Below are 20318 nucleotides of genomic sequence, written 5' to 3'. Positions count from 1 at the left end.
TGGTACCAGGTATCTGTCTAGAAAAGTGTCCATTTCACCCAGGTTTTCCAGTTTTGTTGACTATGGGCTTTTGTAGTAGGATCTGATGATTTTTTGGATTTCCTCAGATTGAGTTGTTATGTCTCCCTTTTCATTTCTGATTTTGTTAATTAGGAGACTGTCCCTATGCCGTCTAGTTAGTCTGGCTAAGGGTTTACCAAAAATCTTGTTGATTTTTCTCAAAGAACCAGCTCAGGTTTGGTTGATTCTTTGTATAGTTCTTTTTGTTTCCACTTGTTGATTTCAGCCCTGAGTTTGATTAGTTCCTGCTGTCTACTCCTCTTGGGTGAATTTGCTTCCTTTTGTTCTAGAGTTTTCAGGTGTGTTGTCAAGCTGCTAGTGTATGCTTTCTCCAGTTTTCTTTTTGGGGGGACTCAGCTGTGAGTTTTCCTCTTAGGACTGCCTTCATTGTGTCCCATAAGTTTGGGTATGTTGTTGCTTCATTTTCATTAAACCCTAAAAAGTCTTTAATTTCTTTATTTCTTTGTTGACCAAGTTATCATTGAGTACAATGTTGTTCAGCTTCCACGTGTATGTTGACTTAATATTATTTATGTTGTTATTCAAGATCAGTCTTTGTCCTTGGTGACCTGATAGGATGCATGGGATTATTTCAATATTTTTGTATCTGCTGAGGCCTGTTCTGTGACTGATTATATTGTCAGTTTTGGGGAAGGTACCCTGAGGTGCAGAGAAGAAGGTAAATCCTTTTCTTTTGGAGCATAAATGTTCAGAATTGAGAGTTCATCTTGGTAAATTTTACCTTTGATGTGTATGAATTGTCCCTTCTTGTTTTTTGTTTTTGTTTTTGTTTTGTTTTGTTTTTGATAACTTTAGGTTGAAAGTTGATTTTTTTCGATATTAGAATGACTGTTCCAACTTGTTTCTTGGGACCATTTGCTTGGAAAATTGTTTTCCACACTTTTACTCTGAGGTAATGTCTGTCTTTCTTCCTGTTGTGGGTTTTCTGTATGCAGCAAAATGTTGAGTCCTGTTTACATAGCCAGTCTGTTAGTCTATGTGTTTTTATTGGGGGAGTTGAGTCCATTGATACTAAAGATATTAAGAAAAAGTAATTGTTGCTTCCTGTTATTTTTGTTGTTAGAGTTGGGATTCTGTTGATGTGGCTATCTTCTTTTAGGTTTGTTGAAAGATTACTTTCTTGATTTTTCTAGGGCATAATTTCCCTCCTTGTGTTGTTTTCCCTTTATTATCCTTTGAAGGGCTGGATTCATGAAAAGATACTGTATATATTTGGTTTTGTCATGGAATACTTTGGTTTCTCCATCTATAGCAATTGAGAGTTTTGCTGTGTATAGTAACCTGGGCTGGCATTTGTGGTCTTTTAGGGTCTGTATAACATCTGTCCAGGATCTTCTGGCTTTCATAGTCTCTGTTTAGTCTGTTGTAATTCTAATAGGTCTGCCTTTATATGTTGCTTGACCTTTTTCTCTAACTGCTTTTAATATTCTATCTTTATTTAGTGAATTTGTTGTTCTGAGTATTATGTGTCGGGAGGAATTTCTTTTCTGGTCCAGTCTATTTGGAGTTTTGTAGGCTTCTTGTATGTTCATGGGCATCTCTTTCTTTAGGTTAGGGAAGTTTTCTTCTATAATTTTGTTGAAAATACTTACTGGCCCTTTAAGTGGAAAATCTTCTTTCTCATCTATATGTATTATCCTTAAGTTTGGTCTTCTCATTGTGTCCTGGATTTCCTGGGTGTTTTGAGTTAGGTTCTTTTTGCATATTGCATTTTCTTTGATTGATGTTTCCATGTTTTCTGTGGAATCTTCTGCACCTGACATTCTCTCTTTCATATCTTGTATTCTGTTGGTGATGCTTGTATCTATGGCTCCTGATTTCTTTCCAAGGATTTTTATCTCCATAGTCGTCTCCCTTTGTGATTTCTTTATTGTTTCTACTTCTATTTTTATATCCTGGATGGTTTTGTTCAATTCCTTCACCTGTATGCTTGTGTTCTCCTGTACTTCTTTTAGGGATTTTTGTGTTTCCTCTTTAAGGGCTTCTTACCTGTTTAGCTGTTTTCTCATGTATTTCTTTTGGGGAGTTATTAATGCCCTTAAAATCCTCTATCAGCATAATAAGATATGATTTTCAATTCAAATCTTGCTTTTCCCGTGTGTTGAAGAATCCAGGACTGTCTGTGGTGAGCATACTGGGTTCTGATGACTCCGAGTGGTCTTGGTTTCTGTTAGTAAGATTTTTGCGTTTGCCTTTTGCCATCTGGTAATCTGTGGTGTTAGATGTTCTTGCTGTCTCTGGCTAGAGCTTATTCCTCCTGTGAGTCTGTAAGCCTATGTCAGGACTCGCCTGTGTCAGCACTGCTGGGAGTCCAGCTCTCTCCTCGAAAGACCAGTGCACAGTGTTGTGGATCAGCCCTACCTCCTGGGTGCAGATGTAGGCCTGTAGGACCCTGTCCCAGGTGCTCTGCTGCTTGTGTGGCCTGTGCTGTCCTGAGTGGACCCACCTTAGAGTGACATCGGAGAGAAATCTTATGTGTATTTTTTCTCAATAAAGAGAAGTACAAGCCGGGTGTGGTGGCACACGCCTCTAATCCCAGCACTTGGGAGGCAGAGGCAGGCTGATTTCTGAGTTCGAGGCCAGCATGGTCTACAAAGTGAGTTCCAGGACAGCCAAGGCTATACAGAGAAACCCTGTCTCAAAAAGAAAAGAAAAAGAAAAAGAAAAAAGAAAGAAAGAAAAAGAAAAGAAAAGAAAGAAAAAGAAAAAGAGATGTAGAGTTTAATGAATACCTTTGAAGTTGGTCTCGGTGGAAGCAGTGTAAGGTCTGTTCTTTGCAGTAACCAGATCTTACTTTTATTCAAATTTACCCTTAAGCAAAACCAGCAAAACACATATCTTTACTAATTCTTTACATATTGGGAATTTTATAAAGTTACGCAGGATCAGCATTATTTCAGAATTAAAATGGAAGTGTACAGCTACATGCTTTTGTATGTTATTCATCCTTTGCTCTTTAAGAGGATAAGATTCTTGCTTCTTGTTAGTTACAATTAACTATAAAATGGTGTTTAATTAATGGTTGTTAAACTTTGGTCTGCTGCCTATTCTAATATTTGACAGTTTTTATTGATAGAGATATAAACTTTAATTAATACACATAGGAAATGCTCATACTTTCGTATCATCATGCTATACATGGATGTCCACAATGCTTATTTTACACTAAAAATACATTATGTTCTGAGTGTTAAATGCCCAAAGTTAATTTATTAATTATCTATCATTTTGAGACTCTAGATAAAATTGTAATATATTTTCATAGACTTTAGGCACCACAATATTTTGAAATTTAATTTTATAAGGAACTGAAAAAAATGCAGATACAAAACACAAGGATAAAGATTTTCACCTTTACTGTGTTCCTATTAGGAATAACACTACAGATTTAATGGTATTGGATACCAGACTTTTGACCTGCTTGTCCTTGGTTTGGAAATGGCCTAATGCTGTTTATAGTTTGTAACTTTAGCACAAGTGGTTTCTATGTCTACTGTCCAGTACCAGATGTAGAACGCTGGGAAGCCATGATAAGGAGAGCAGGATTTTTAAACAAAAGCTGGACATGGGTAATTACCCTGGAGCTGAACCTAGGCCCATTATGTTCATCGCGAGCAGTCACTCAAATTTCAGCTTCCTCTGCTGTTGCCTTTCCTTCCACCACTTAGCTTTCTTCCTCACACTCTCTAAGGACTGTATCCACACCCGACTGTCACCAGCCAGCCGCGTAGTCTTTGCTGACAATTGGGAAGAGCATCCTTCAATTGCTATGGCAACAGCACTGGTTTTCACGTATCATGGAATGAGTTTTACAAGTTGTTTGTATTTGCGTATTTGCCACGAAACTTTGGTTTTGTATGAACAGTGACTTAATATTAGTGATGTAGAAGAAATCATTATCTTACTGTCGGGAACTGCCACTTCTAAGATGACTTAAACCTGATGGGTGACGATTGAAATAGAAGCAGTTGGGTTTCTGTTAAAGGACTCTAGAATCCTTCAAACTTATCTTCTGGCTAGGGAGCTCCCTGCAGCCTGAAGAACAAGCAGTTTATAAGTTCATGTTTGTCCTTAGGTATCTAAGTGGTGATTTGGAGGTTCTGTAAAATTAGCTCTTAACAGTGTGAAGTACTGTGAAACAAAATGCTGCGTTTGGTCAGTGTGTGTACTTGGTGGTCAGAGAGACTTTAGAGCTAAGATAGTGGGAGCCTTCGAGGACGGCTGTCCAGTGAAGGGAAGAAGGTGAGGAGATTGGTCCTGGGTTTTACTGTGAGAAGGAGAAATTCTGGAGTAGGTGCTGTGAGAATGGAGGAAGTTGTGTCACTGAACATATTTTATATTCATTCATTCACCTTTCTTATTTTTGCACATTTTCTTTCCATAAGCGGAGGTTCTCACAGAGAAAGAAATTCATGGTGATCTCGACCCGCATTTGTGGGACCGTGGATGTCAAGTCTTGGCCTTACGTAGACCAGGCTTTGTCCTTATCCATAGAGAGCTTGTTCATTAGGAGAAAGTCACCCTGACTGATTCTATGTAAGCTGTTGGGGCTGCAGTGACATGTGAGAGTTGCTGCATGAACACAACGCATTTATCTGAGGAGATGGTGCTTGAGGCAAGAGACAGGTGCAACTTGGTAAGTCTGGGAGGGATGAGAAGGGCTGTGGGATATGCGGGGAATCCTGATACTTCAGCTTTAATGGATTCTGGGTGTCTTGGAGAAAAATAGCTAGAGACAACCTGAAAAACCAGCAGTGCCCATGTGAAAGGCCTTATATACCAGTGTATGCTTCTCCTATCAGTGATGGCAAGGCTATGGAGGGTGTTTGTTCATAGAGTGGCAGAAGTGTATGTATTATGACACTTCCCTTCAGAGTGAAGCTGGAGGATGATAGCCTGTGATGCTCTGACAAGGCTCCAGACCTCCAGAAGTAAAGAGATGGATGAGCTGTGAACCAGAAGTGATGGGGTGTGAAACTGAAGAGGAATGAGGAGTTTGGGGATGAGATAGACAAAGTGTGATGGTGATGGATAATTGAGGCAAAGGTGCTGGGCTCGAGGATGACTTCCAAGAAATCTAGATTGGGACAGTTGAGTAGCTGATTTTCCTGGGTATATCTGCATCCCCTTTTCTTCTTTCTCCTAAAAACCGTGCACTATAAGATCCCACTTACCTCACTATTGTGAGTCTCCCAGCTGCCTTGTCTGCTTCTGCACATTCTCCTTCCATCTCATTTCCTGGACAGCAGGCAGGAACGTTTTTTGGAAAGGGAATAAATAATGAGAATCTAGTTTTTAAATTGTATTGGTGACACTGTGGCGTTCAGAAATAAATTACAGATTCTTGGATAGCGTCTGCATTGCCTTGATCTGTTCCTGGTATCATCATTAGGTGTAGTTGGTGCCACTTTGTCTTCGGTTCACTGCGCCTTAACTTTCAGTCTCCTTTCAGGTTCCAAAATGGACCCGCTTTCTCCATTTCCAGCTTCTTTACATAGAGTTCTGCCTTTGAATGTTTATAAAGTTTACATTATTCTGAAGCTCTTGGATAAGTGTCCTTTCCTTTATATTCCCATGGGTTGCCAATTCATCCCACCATTTTACACCAGTGTGCTTGGAAGTGTGTCATTGATGTCTGTCTCCTACCAGGATCTGTGAACTCACAGACCTCCAGGCCTTTCCTCAATATATGCAAGTGTATATGGAACCATTTAGTATATGTGGAACTGTTTAGTGTATGTGGGACTGTTTGTTTAGTACATATGGAAATGTCTAGTGTATATGGGACTGTGTAGTTTATATGGGACTGTGTAGTGTATGTGGAACTGTTTAGTATATATGGAATTGTTTAGTGATTATTTGGGTCCCCGCATTTGAAATAGAAATCATAATGAACAATATTTAAACATCTTAAGGAGGAGTAGGAACAGGTAATTGGGGATAGCTAGAAATTTCCTGTTGGAAATAAACCAAATTTACCACTAGTTTCCTCTTTAAGTCCCTGGGACAGACTATTTTAGTCCTATAATATCTAGTAGGCTTCATTTCCCGTGTAAAACAAACCAGAAGCAGCTGAAGTGGAAAACGTACCACCTTTACTTTATTTAAGGAGGAGGTGAGGGAAAAGAATGGCAGACTTACCCAGGAAGGCCAAAATTAGGGAAATTTTACCTAAGTGTTTTCAGCGAAGGATCCTCACTACATATCCAGTCTAAACAGTGTACCGTATATTTTGAGATGCACTATTAAAGATAGATTCTTTTTGTAATCCAAAATGTCCTTAGTTCTACTTAAAATGGCAATTTCATGTGTTACTGCATGAGTTGTAGTTTCTTTTCTTGATCATTTATTTTCCTTTAAATTACAGTACAAAGTTATATGTACCTGAAACACTTTCTTTGTAATGTCCTTGAAGTTCTTGTTTAATGCTGCCTTTTAATGTAGAGCTAAGTTATACAAAATTTACAATTACGTAGGTGTGATGAAGCTGTAACCCCTGCTTGCTGAGGCAGAGGCAAGAAGGTGGAGATGAAGCTGTAACCCCTGCATGTTGCGGCCCAGGCAGAGGCAGGAAGGTGGAGGGAGAGTCTAACGGCCGTCTAGGCTGTAAATAGTGACGCTGGCTCGTCTGTGCTGGAAGCCGTGCAGCGCACACAGTTCACAGGACTGTGGACAGCTCTCTGAGCTTTTCCTTTCTCCTTCTACAGAAGGACTTGTTTTTCACCCAGATGCATGGCACCGCTTCAGGATCTTTGAAGTATGTATGTCTTTTCCTAGCTCTGCATCGTTCTTTGTGGATGAATCGATGTGCATCCATGATAATACTGTCTAACTCGATCATCCTGGCCATAGGAGGGCTGTATGATTGATGGAAGGTGTTTTGAACAGTCAAGACTTTCAGCAAATGAAACAGTGTGCTCCTGATAGTCAGGTGTACAGTCTTCACAGCTAGAAACAGTTTCCGACTACATCAGGAAATCCCATGAAGAACTATCTGCATTAGCCAGCAGAGGGTAGTGTGTGCATGAAAGTGAACCACTGGCTTGTGAGGCTCCTTTGGCAAGTGTGTTAGAATTCCTAGATGGCGTATGTGTACAATTAGCGATACTGATAGGACAGTGGTTACGAGGCTCTGTCTAAAAGCTGAGATCTAAAGTGTGTGCTACCATAACGCTGCTGTTCCAGGAAGAATGTCCTTTAAATGTCAGGCTCCATTTTGAAGGACCCACTAATCTACCATGTGGGAAATTGACTGAGTCATCTATATGTGTTCACATAACGTCTAGTTTTTTAAAAGGACAGAAGAATAATGAGAAAAGCATTGAGCCTTTGATGTGTGACTTGGGCAGCAACCCCACAGTGCTGCTGCCCAGCTGTATGCCTTATGGCAGATTGTTCAAGCTCGTTCAGTCTCTGTGTCCCTACCTCCAAAACAGAGATGAGAAGAACGCAGAGAGCTAAATAATTACCATAGACAAGACCCGGTTGGGAACAAACGTAGTAGTTCTTTTATGAATGAACCTGTTTCTTTCTTGTAACATTTACGATTGCTGATTGTCTTTGAAAGGAGAGAGGTGTGAGAGCTATCGGTTTCTGATGGTTTCTGTGTTTTCCTCCTGAGCTTAGTTACTGGCTGAGAAATGACAGGAAGCAATAGTGTTATCAGATGCAAGTTTTACTTAAGGAGGAGTTGGTACGAGAGAGAACTGCAGACGTTCAAGGGAAGGCACTTGTTCACTTCTCTTTGACTCCTGCTCTTACAACAGAGCTACTACTCCTAAAGTGGCCTTGTGGCCTTACTCTTCATCTCCACGGCTTTCACCTTTGTGGTTTCCCAGCTGTGACTTTTTTACCTCATATGCATGCAGTATTTCTGCTCATTAGAAATTTACAGAATTGTGGTTATGCAATACATAAATGATAGATACCATGATAGATCTCTGTAGGTGGGTGTGGAACTGTTAGAAAAACCAAATGTCAAAGACCAGGCAGGCTTGAGTGAATGAAGAAGGTCAAAGACTGTTGCTTGAGAGTACCCTTTCCCTTTCAGAGAAGCATGATGGCCTTCAGGATACTGAGTGAAGCCTACCCTCCAGCTGTTCCTGATGGAGATGAGAGGCTGTGTGATCAGAGGAGAGTGCGGTTTAAAATATGCAGAGCTGAATGTTATCACCCAAGTGTGAGCCTTACGATAGGAACAGAAAGATCTATGGGCGAGGAGAGAGAGAAAACACATTGAATTTGCTGTTTGTTTTGAATTGTGGTGATGGCATTCTATATGGCATTTCTATGTTATGTTCCATGAGGAATATTTTTCTGTTAGGATATTCCCACAGAGGGGTTTACCTCGAAGCAAGACTTACTGCTGCCAGGTCCTTGGCTGCCCAGGGAATTTGGAGCTTTGGGATTCTAGGAGTTTCTGTAATGTTGTATTTCACAGCTGAGGGATAGTTGGTTTTGGAAGTGGAGATTTGAATACAAGACTCATACATTTACCCAACACAGATGTCTCTCTGTTTCTCAGGATATGAGGAGAATGCATCTTTTCCCTGAGCAACTGACATTTCGATGGCTAATGATCCTATCAACTGTCTGATGGCTATATACTTTTGCTGCCTTGTCTCTGTGGCACTGAGGAAAAGACATCCTGCCCTTACTGCTCAGAGTTCTGTTTTATGAGCCTATATTGATTGCTCAGAATACTGGTGTGTCGTTTTCATCCATGCCTACAGTCAATTTGGTCACCTCTGTCCGTTCTGTGTCATCAGTTTGCCTCATTCTTCTCCTTTAGTTCAGTGATAATCTATTTACCAAGCTATCTCTTTGCTCCATGAAAGAAGCCCATTTTCCACAATGTTTGGCTCTTATCTTCACCCTCCTTGACAGATTCATATTAGAAGCTGGGGTGAGAGAGGGGCACTGCCTGGCACTATGGCATTCTGCATTTCTCTCTGCAAGTCCTCATCACCTGCAAGTCCTTACTGCACCTCAAGTTACTCAGGTGCAGTAAGGTGTTCCTGCGGGTAACTGTGGTGCATTTTGAGAGGTCCTATGTGACTATGGAAGCCGTAAGAAAAATAGTGGGCAGAAAGGCAGAGCTAGGAGAGTTGCAACCAGTGTTTGACTCTTGTGTCAAAGAAGAAAGCAAGACTCTACTCATTGAAGTGATAAATGAATTTACAGTAAATTTCCAAAAGTCTATGTGTAGTTGAATGTGAATTTAAAGAAATACATAGGAAATGGAACTTTATTTCCACTTAGGTTTCTATTTCTACTTGAAATTCTTTGCGAGATTGAGTGTGAAACTAATGTTTCAGATTTCCGTCAGTCCTCTCATCTAACCCAGAATGTGTGGGGCATTCTAACCCAGATCAACTCTTCCAGTGCCCAGTGAGTACCAGCCCTTGCTTAGCTGTGAAGTCTGGAGGCGTGGAACTCCCTAGTCACCCCGTATCTGCATCTCGTGTGTTGGAATCTCTTGAGCTAGTGAAATGTGGATAAAGTTTGAAGTTTTGTGTAACTTTAAGACATTACAAACTGCCACCGTTTCTTGGTACATACCTTCTTTCTTTCTTTGGTATTATCTAGAGCCCAGATGACTTCAGGGAACGACAAGATCGTTGTAGGCTGGCCATGGTCTTTCTCTTTGCCCAGTGAGGTGAAGTGATGTCACTTGGAATTCCCAAGTGTGATGCAGATGTAGGGTGTATATTCATACTGTAAAGCCAAGCAAATGTATTGTGACTTGTTTAGAGAATGACTAGTGTGGTTACAAGAGGTTTGCAAAAGAAATAACTTACATGTCTTTATAGTTTGTATTTTCTATCCTTCCAGAACCGGGACAAGTATTCACACCTGCTGAGTGATCGTTTTCTGCCATACCAAGGACATAATTCTTTCCGTGAGAAATATTTTAGTGGTGTAACAAAAAGAATTGCCAAGGAAGAAAAATGCAGCCACGAGTGAAAACCCTGATGCTGACAATCAGGAAAGAAGAAGCGTTTTATAAAAAGGCTTTGGATGTGAATTTGCGCATATGATTTAAAAAAACCTATGCTGATTTACAATTCTTATATAAATAATGGCTATTAATCAAAATTGAATAATTTCAAAATGGTCTTTGTTTTAGAGACTATTTTGATGTATATGTCTTTTGAGCATTGTTAAGTGTCAGGGACTGATATATATATATAGAGAGAGAGACAAAGTGTTTATATTTTTACAAAGAAAATATTGTATCTGCCAGATATATGGTAGGTAATTAATAGTGATTTAGAACTTACTCATTTTGTAAAGTTGCTTGGTTTGACTTTTAGTTGTAACTGTTTTTCATTGACACCAATAAACTTTACTGGGAATTTCTAAAAATTATGTGATACTCAGTATTTCTCATGGAATGTTTAACCATGAGTCCCGTATTAGTCATAACACTGGCCATGCAGAGGCAAGGAAGCCTAAGGCCTGAGAACAGCGGAGGAGAATCCAACCCCAAGACCTCCGCGGGCTGTGCTTCTGAAGGGGTCTGCACCTCGGGTTTGCTCTTGCAGTCCTAAAACCTGACTGTTGGTCAAGTGGACTAACCACCTTCAAGTTTTGGTTGAGAAAGTTACATTTGAGAGCAGGAACAGCAGCTCAAGTCCTTGGTGGCCAGGTAAAGGCATCGAATCTCATCAGTACTCACTGAGACAGAGGCTGTGGTTTTTTCTTGAAGGAAAAACTTTGCTGAGTCTACATCGTGTCCATCATGGAAATATCTTTTTTGCAAACCACTTTACCCATTAATTCTAGCTGCTAGTAGCTTTCTGCCTTTGGTGGTACCTCAGTGAGGTGGCAGTAAATGGATACTTTCTTTATAACCAGAGCCTACTTTATTTGTGTTGTTGTTGTTGTTGTTGTTGTTGTTGTTGTTGTTGTTGTCGTTGTTGTACTGTGACGGCTGGTTTTATGAACTCACTGTATTAACTTGCATGACTTAGGAGCTGCAAATGACCGATGCTGCCCAGTGGTCAGGCATTCAGTTGTGCTCTCCTTGTCATGTGCACCTGATTTCAGCACATCTAAAGTCTTTCTGTTTATTTGGGATGTTATTTGTGGTACACTAGGGGAAATCTAAAAGTGTTCGTGGGTGATTTATTTGCAATATTTCTGTTATACATGGTCTTACTTTAAAGTATTTGAGGATATATGGGGGATGGGTATTAAATCTGACTCAATTGGACTATGAGATATTTAGTTTAAGTCCTAGAAATTCACAATATTTACACTCTCTCTGCCCATAAAAATGAATTCATAGTAAGAATAATCAAATTACTTTTATTACTATTAATTGAAATCTTTTGAGTGTCAGTTCTTCCAGCTGTGAGGTTTATTTTCTTATTTTTTATTAGTAAGTTCAGCTTCCCATTCCTGAAGTGTCTCTCCGAGTTTAAACATATCTAATTGTTTTAAAGTTGAAACTTGTAAGTGATGAAGAAACTGTGGCTTCTAATCAATTTTTCTTTTAAGATATAAGACTTCAGTGCTCTCTCTCTTTAAAATTTTTATTTTAAGCTGGGCAATGGTGGTGCACAACTTTAATCTCAGCACTCAGGAGGCAGAAGCAGGTGGATCTCTTTGAGTTTGAGGCCAGCCTGCTCTACAGAGAGATATCCAGTACAGACAGAGCTACATGAAGAGAAACCCACTCTCAAAATCCCACAGTATTGCCCTCAAACTTTGTTACCTACAAACAGAGCCTTTACTTCCTACAGAAGTTACAGAGCATGTTTTGTGGTCGATGAGTTACCCCTCCTGCGTTTGCCAGTAGGAATCTCTCCTGACAAGATGCCCATGTTCACAAAAACCCATAGTTTGAATTTGCAATGTATCCTGGAAGGGAACAGTAGGTGGTCTGTGGACTGGCCTACTTAATGTTTATAATATGACAAAGTATATAATTTTATTTCTGGCATATATTAAATAGCCATGAAATCCAGATGGTTACCTCCATGGTGTCTCATCAGAAGCACCCCCTTCCAGTCCATTTTTGTTGAATAATTCTTTTTCCTGTGATAGCTGTACAGAAATATTGGAGTAGGTGTCTTGGGTTTCTTTTCTTTTCATTTTGTTTTAGTTTAAAATCTGGTAAAACTTTCTCAACCTCTTCCTGCCCAGTGTGAGTCTTTTTTGAGCCAATTTGCCACCAGTTTCCTTATGATTAACATTTTAAATATGTGGACTGAGCAATAAAACAGTTTGAGGCTCAGCTCTGGGAGGTAACTCAGAACTTCTGCTTCTTCTGCTTTGAGAAAACTCTGAAATCTTGAAATCTCCCAAGCATGTTTAAAATAAATAGTGTTTCTAACTATAAGCTATGTTAAACTTGAGGCAGAAAATTTGTGCTATTTAATTTGATTGAAAACTTGAGTTTTGAGACATAGAAATATTTTTTAAGGTACTATGTTCTATACTCAATATACATTGAAAGCAGAGGGTAGACTTTCTTTTAACACTAGGAGATTAGATGTTAATGTTCTATTCCCTAGACATCAGTATATGCAACTCTGTCCTTTGAATAAGGTGCCTTTGATGCTAGGCAAACTTCTAGCACAGTGTGCTGGAGATACCAAATACTTTTTATCCAAAGAGATAAAGAATAAGTCTTAATGTTTATTTATTTAAAATTAGAGGTGGTGTTGAGAGAATTACTTTTCTGTGCCATTTTATTATATTTCTTTTTATATGTTTATGTGTGTGTGTGTGTATATGGTGTGTGCACATGTGTTACGTGTGGGTATGTATGGAGTTCAGGAGATCCTTGGGTATTGGTTCGTATCTTTCAGATTGCTTGAGATAGACTCTCCTTGTTTGTCCCAGCATTTGTATGACAAACTGGCTGGCCTTGAATCTCCCCTGGACTCTCCTCTTATCTCCTCTCATCTTGATTTAGGAGAATTGGGATTACAAAGAACTACCAACCCAAGCTTTATGTGGGTCCTGTGTATTTGAACTCTGGTCCTTACACTCTTTGGTAAGCACTTTACCCACAGAGTCTCTTCAAACTTCTAGTAGTTCTTACAGTTATAATCAAACACAAAATAACCTTTGTAGACAAAGCTGAACATTATGACATTTGGAGCACTATAGGTGAGGAATGGAGGCGGTGTTAGCAAGGAAACAATTGACCTTATTGCTGACCTTTCGAACCAAAAGAGAATAAGTTACACCAAAATGAAAACCTTGACACTTTTTTTTTTTTTTTTTTTTTTTTTGCAAGAGTGGTTTTGCTCCATTACAAAGACACTTAGAAACTAAACATTTGCATGAGGCATTTCCCTCTTAGGATTGTATTCATAGAGTAAGGTTCATTTTCAACTCATCCCTCCCATTCTCCTCAGATATCTATCAAGTAATGTGATTTGTAATCCAAACAAAAAAAGTGCCTTAATCCAGAACATACACACAGACACAAAAACACTAGACTGATGGTGTTTGTACTTTACTAAAACATTAAGTTCTTCTCTAAAACAGTGCGCTTTGCACACATAAAGTCTAGAGTGTAGAACTATAATGGAATGATAAACATATCTGTGATTCTATCTAGCCAGAGAATCAGAGAAACAGCACATTCCTGTGTATCCTTTGGGGTGAACAAACTTACCTACTTTCCCCTTAAAAGAGGTCTGCCTCAGGACGCACATATGTTTCCTTCTGTGGGAAAAGCACATTGACATTTACACATAATTGAAGCCAACCTGGAATTTGGCTCTTATCCCTTTGTTCGTAAGGCATTATCCACAGTCTCTAAGGAGGATGGAGTTTAGTTCTTATGGTAGTCTCTTAAGAATCAAGAGTCATAGAACAAAATGGAGCTTAATATAGATTGTTATGATATACCAGCTTCCTTTATGTGGCTGCTACCCCAGTTTCTTGGGATATTGGTGTGTGCTTGGTTTATTTTTGTTGGAGAATGTGAACGTTCTTACTAAGTTAATTATGCTGTTGACTTGTTGAACTAAATTACCTGAAAGGGATCTGCATAGACATTTTAGTCTATAACTTTAGAATCTCTCCTTTAGTCAAGCCTCCTCAACCTTACTAAAAGGTTTATCAGAAAAACTCCATTTTGACTTAGCATATTGGATGTTAACCATGAAGATTTGCTGGCTTATGTGTGAAGTTAGGCAAATTAAAAGGGGAAAAAAAGGAGAAAAGTAGAAACATCAATATTCAGATATTGGCATTGAGCTTTGATAGCCATAGAAGATGTAAATTTCTTGAAGCGGGTCAAAATGGTCATAATTGAACTGAGTGAAGGCTAAAATCTGTGAGCCCATTAATGTTGGTAGAACCCACATAACTACACATACAACTATCCTAGTATTTTTGAGGCCAAGACAGGAGGATCAAGGGTTTGAGGTCAGCTTAGGGTCATAGTGAACTGAACGTTTCACCATAAAATGGAGTTCATTTAGTAGAATAACAAGTTGGTATGCAGGGGTCAGGGAGCAGTGTGGGTTTGTTGTTATTTACATTTTTCTGTAACATACACAATTTTCCACAGAAATTTTACGTTCTCGGTGTCTTTCTAAGTGAGGTACCGGGAACCTGAGCTATAGTGAGCTGTGAGTCGAGAAGAGAGGGTTTTTTTTCTTCAAGTTCCATCTACAATTCACAGACAAAAAGTCAAGTATATATCAAGTCTTGGAAAATAGTGTCACCTCCCCAGAGTAGAAGCACCCTTGATTTAAAAATAAAACAACAACAAATGACTAATCTAAGTGTAGTGGGTGATTTTGGGTGTCAACTTGACACAAACGAGTTATCACAGAGAAAGGAGCCTCCCTTGAGGAAATGCCTCCATGAGATTCAGCTGTAAGGCATTTTCTCAATTAGTGGTCAAGAGGGGAGGGCCCAGCCCATTGTGGGTGGCACCATCCCTGGGCTGGTAGTCCTGAATTCTACAAGAAGCAAGCTGAGTAAGCCAGGGGAAGCAAGTCATTAAGCAGCAGCACCCTTTATGGCATCTGCGTCAGCTCTTGCCTCCTATATGAGTTCCAGTCCTGACTTCCTTTGGTGATGAACAGCAGTGTGGAAGTGTGGAAGTGTAAGCCGAATAAACCCTTTCCTCCCTAATTTGCTTCTTAGTCATGATGTTTTGTGCAGGAATACAAACCCTGACTAAGACACTAAGTTCACGTTTTTTTTTTTTTTGTTTGTTTGTTTGTTTTTTGTTTTGGAATACAACCCATCTCGAACATGTACAAGTACCTATTTGAACCCGTTGAGCCTACCACCTTAATATTACGCTGATAATTATGCTGCTTGCTGGACATGCATTACAAATTCTTTGTATGTGACTTATCTTCTGCCAGTGTCTGAAATAGAATGGTAACTTATTGGACTTCAAAAAACATCTCAAACCCTTTGTATAGTTCTTGACAGTTGAGTAGTGAGTCTAGGAAGGCCTCATTTCCTTTATAAGAGTTGCTATGGTCATAGTGTCTCTTCACAGCAATGGAAACTCTAAGACAAAAAGTGAGGTAATAACTGCATGTCAGTAACCTCAGAACCCCAAGACCTAAGTGGTTTCCATTTCTTTGCAGTTCATTTTCTGTGGTTGGATCTGGTGTGATGTGGCCTTGGTAATTTCCTCAGTGGCCTGGCTGGTTCCAGGTCCGTTCCATTGAGACAAGATAAAATCTGAGTGGGCTGAAAGTCCACCTTTAGATGAGTTACACACACAGTAAGCACAGAAAGGAAAAGGTTATGATCTAGGAGGCAGAAACTAGGTGAATTGTTAGTACACTGGCTATCTTCCCCAGGAGACAAAGGAGCAGGGTGCTCTTGGCTCTTTAAGGAAACATGGAACGGCTGGGTGCTGTATGGCTGAGCCCCTTACAGCTATCTTATGCCACCAAAAGGAAGAGCCAGAGATGTACATATAAGTTGCATGTTTTTCTTCCCTATGGGTTCTTGCTTTGGCCTCTTAGGAAGATACCCTTGAAACAAACTCCTGGGAGAAGAAGTAGGAGAGGGATTTATTCTGTTAGTAGGCATCTCTGTTCGTCATTTCTCCTGGGTTTGAGACCTAACAGTCTGCTTCTGTTCTTCATGGGTTTCACAGTGTCTTGGAAGGTGGGGTTGCAGAGGATGAGAAGTTGACCCAAAGTATAAGTCCTCACAGCCCCACTACTTTAGGAGGCTGCTCTGCTCTTCTGCATCAACCAGGTAAGAGCTCAATGGACTTTGCCCTCTGTAATGGAGTAAAGCTGATGATTAAAATGAATCCCTAAAACCAAAAAGTTTCACTGCACTAAAGTGTATGTCATCATATGCTTCTGCACTTGGCAGAACAACGTTGTAGAAATATCCTCCCTTTCCTTTCCCCCTTCTCCCTATCCCCGTTCTTTTTTTTTTCTTTTTAGAATTTATGTGTGTGTGTGTGTGTGTGTGTGTGTGTGTGTGTGTGTGTGTGTGTATGTATGTATTTTTGAGCTGGAAACAGCTGCCTGTATTCTATGTCTCCTTATTTCTTACACTTTAACCTGACATATATCAATGACCATGACCATATGCACTCAGATGGGGAACCCTGGGAGGAAAGAGAAGTTCCTTCAATAGGCAGAACTCCAGATTGTTCTCACAGCCCTGGCCAGTGCCCTCCTCAGTAGTCTAGTGGTACATTCTACTTTGAATGTTTCTGTGAGGTCTGACTTGATCTGCCATTCAGAAAGCTACCCCGTAAGATTTAATGGCACCCGTGTGACTTCTGACAGTAAGAACTGATGCAAATACTATAGAGATCCGTACCCTGAAGAGACTTACTAGAATCTGTAATTTGGCCATCACCAACCAGTTGTATCTACTCAATTACCAGGACTGGTCACTGGAGGAGACATGGCAACACACACAGTTATAGACAGGACACAAAGTAGAGTTTGTATTTTTTGACTCAACAGTTACCATTTGATACCAGGCTTGGGAGTCCTGGTTACCTTATGGTGAGCGACACCAGGCTGCGTGGGGAGTTTCTCTCATGCTCATGGAAGATTGATTACTTCTAAACTTTGCTTCCTCCTCAGAGCTATTGGTCTGTGTCACTGCTACTGACACCTTCTCAGATTACACTGGTGTTGCTCCAGGCAGATCAGCCATACCACCTTGGCTCTTGAAACTAATTAATTTCATGTGTTTGGCCTTTTGGACCATTTGGTATAACAATGGTATATGTTTTACTGCAAAAACCACTCCACCATGGGCAGATAGTCAAGGTGTTTGAGTGAGTCCTCATGCTCTTTGCTGTCCACAGGCATCTGAGATTTTTGAACTTTGTGAGATTGCTGTTTGTTCTGTGTTTTCCCTGGCACAGTCCTTTCCCAAACCTTCTCATTAAGGCTCAGCCCATTGCCCCAAAGTTATCACTGAATAATGTAGTGTTTTTTTTTTCTTTTGTAAGACACTTATCTTTCAACTGATATGTTTATAGCTTGAGTTTCAAACTGAAAGCTTCCCCTTAAACAATGGCCCAAGAGAGAATAGTGACAACTTGGTGGAAGAAAATTTCTTTCTCCAGCATGAGTCACTATTGCTGCTGAAGCAAGAAAAATCAGTATTCCAGTTGCTTGGCCTTTAAACAAATTCTTTTAATGTATCCTAATGGGGTTATTCTTTCCCTATATCAGTTCCACTGCCTCTGTTCCTTTGGGTCTTTGATGCTTCTTACACAATTCATATTGCATCCTTATATTTTGCATAGTTGAGAAATGATATATTTTTGAACCCATGTTTTCAGAGTTCTTTCCCACAGTCTTAAGGGCTGTCCTGAAGGTCTCAGTGTTTACCATTTTGCTGAGACATTAATTAGCCACACCCTTGCTTCCTGGATTCCTGCTGTCTCTGATTATCTTAGAGTCATTAACCTTGAGGGAGAGGACATTCAGAGAAGGAGAAGCATAAAGTAATACACACACACACACACACACACACACACACACACACACAAACAAGCCCTTGCCCAGCAACTGTTAACACTTGTGGAGGCCCAGACCCTTCTGACTCTGATGGGGTGGGAACTATGTAACTCCATCTCTTACATGGCCAAGCTGGACTCAGCAAGGTAGTGATTGCCAGGTGAAGTGAAAGGATCTTGTATGGCGGTTTCTCTGTAAGTCCTAGGGTTCATTCTGTGGCATTTTTCTCCCTACATGATATATATATATGCTTGGCAAAGGGATTGACATGATTCATGACTCATGAGACTCGATCAGGAGATTTCAAGTTTATTACAAGAAATGTATGTTCAGGTTACCCATGGGATGAAACTTTACTACAGCACTTGAAGTTGCCTTGGGGCAATGCTTTTCTGACTGCCGTGGGCAAACTCCATTCGTTATAAAAATGAGTACTATATCATGGAGTCAGGGCTTAAACTATAAAGTTATTACTGTGTCTAAGAAAAATCTGCTACTGAAATACACAGTTTGGACTCAGGATATAGGGGGAAAGGTTTTCTTATTTCTATAAAATTAAAAATATAACACTTATTCTTTCCTACTTAAAGTGTTATATAATAGGTTCTGGGCACCAACATAAAAATTATAGAGTTAGTCAGAATATAGGGACAATTTTAATTAAGTGGTTTCATCTCTTTTATTAAATGTGTTGGGCCAAAAACAATCTTAGTTCTTCCTCCCATATTTATATATCCATGTGCAGTTGGCAGAGTTCATGGCAGCATCTTTCCAGCCCAAAGCCTTTTCTGAACTTCCTACTAACTTGGATTAGAACTGACTAGTTAAAAGCTACACACAGGGTTACTGCCAGAAATGTCACAAGGTCCTTTGACATTCAATTCTGTAGTCTTATCTTTGGGAGAAAAATGAATAAACATGCTTTTGATCGAGCACGCTAGCTCGTTTTCTTGCTTAGCTTTTGAGAAACAGATCAAGAACTTTAAAACAGGTCAACCTTGTTTTTTGCCTGAAATCTGGCTTTCAGAAGTTAAACAAAAGACCCTTCATGGTGATAAATAGGTCCCTAAGGGAAGAAGGAGGGGAAGACATGCCCCCTTCCACTGGCTCATGGGCCCAGGAGGCTCAATCCTACAGCAAGGGATGTCACCTAACACAGTGGCTCCTAGGTTAGACCTGGAAGTCTATCAGAATGATCTCTCAGCAATGAATAAGGCAGTCTGTCCTAAGTGAGATTATGGCCTGAAAACTAGACATGGGAAACAAAATAAAGTGGCGACTCCTTCCATAGAGCAAGTCCCTGGTGAACTAAAGTTGCAGCTAACTACGTTCAAGTGAGTTAGAGTTTTTCTGACATTCAACATCCAGGCCTTTGCTAATCTTAGAGATATGACTTTCCCTGAGGCTAGCCAATTCCTAAAGATTAGATCTACCTTCTTTACTGTGTCGTTCCTATGTACTCTAACATTCCACCACCTCTCATACTTTAGACCTCTATTTCCCTGGCTTAATCACTCTATAGACGATACAAGGCAAGTAGGGAGAGTAACTACATCTCAGTGTCTGCTAAAACTCGTTTTATTCTGTGTGTGTATATGTGTGTGCGTTCCCATTTGTGTAGACACCTATATGGATGGATGTGCTTATCACCCTATAGACAATACAAGGCAAGTAGGGAGAGTAACTACATCTCAGCATCTGCTAAAACTCTTTTTATTCTGTGTGTGTATATGTGTGTGCGTTCCCATTTGTGTAGGCACCTGTATGGATGGATGTGCTTATCACTCTATAGACAATACAAGGCAAGTAGGGAGAGTAACTACATCTCAGCGTCTGCTAAAACTCTTTTTATCCTGTGTGTGTATATGTGTGTGCGTTCCCATTTGTGTAGGCACCTGTGTGGATGGATGTGCTTATGATGTCCTGAAGCATCTTCCTTGACCACTCTTCACTTTATTTAATGAGGCTGGGCTCTCACCATACAGAGGGCTCACCAAATCTAGTTAGCCTAGTCAACCTGTAGCCAGGATCACCCGTCTCTGCCTCTAGAGTGCTAGTACTATAGGGGGTTGCCACACCAGCCAGGTTTTTACATGGGTTCTTCCCATCTAAATTATAGCCTTTATAGTTGCATGTCAAGTACTTTATCCATTGAGCCATTTATCCAATTCCCAAATTCTAAAATCAATCTTTCTTTCTTTCTTTCTTTCTTTCTTTCTTTCTTTCTTTCTTTCTTTCTTTCTTTCTTTCTTTCTTCCTCTCTCTCTCTCTCTCTCTCTCTCTCTC

The 20318-nt window shown here is 40.0% G+C and overlaps 1 protein-coding gene across 6 annotated transcripts in view; it reads left to right on the top strand.

Moving 5' to 3' along the window:
* Positions 1-16246, top strand: part of Trmt11 (tRNA methyltransferase 11 homolog) — a 66767-nt gene extending 50521 nt beyond the window's left edge. For 2 of the 6 annotated variants that reach the window (XM_029533213.1, XM_029533212.1), the window contains exon 12: positions 9916-10411. In XM_029533213.1, coding sequence (XP_029389073.1) covers positions 9916-10047 — 132 coding nt within the window. In that variant the 3' untranslated portion in view covers positions 10048-10411. Of the gene's footprint in view, positions 1-9893; positions 10940-16186 lie in introns of those variants that run through there. The other 4 variants (XM_029533211.1, XM_021221404.2, XM_021221402.1 and 1 more) reach the window with 4 other exon arrangements.
* The last annotated feature ends 4072 nt before the right edge of the window (positions 16247-20318 follow it).

Source organism: Mus pahari, chromosome 21 (genome assembly GCF_900095145.1).
Source record: "Mus pahari chromosome 21, PAHARI_EIJ_v1.1, whole genome shotgun sequence".
Taxonomy (NCBI): domain Eukaryota; kingdom Metazoa; phylum Chordata; class Mammalia; order Rodentia; family Muridae; genus Mus; species Mus pahari.
This window is presented reverse-complemented; position numbering and strand designations above follow the sequence as displayed.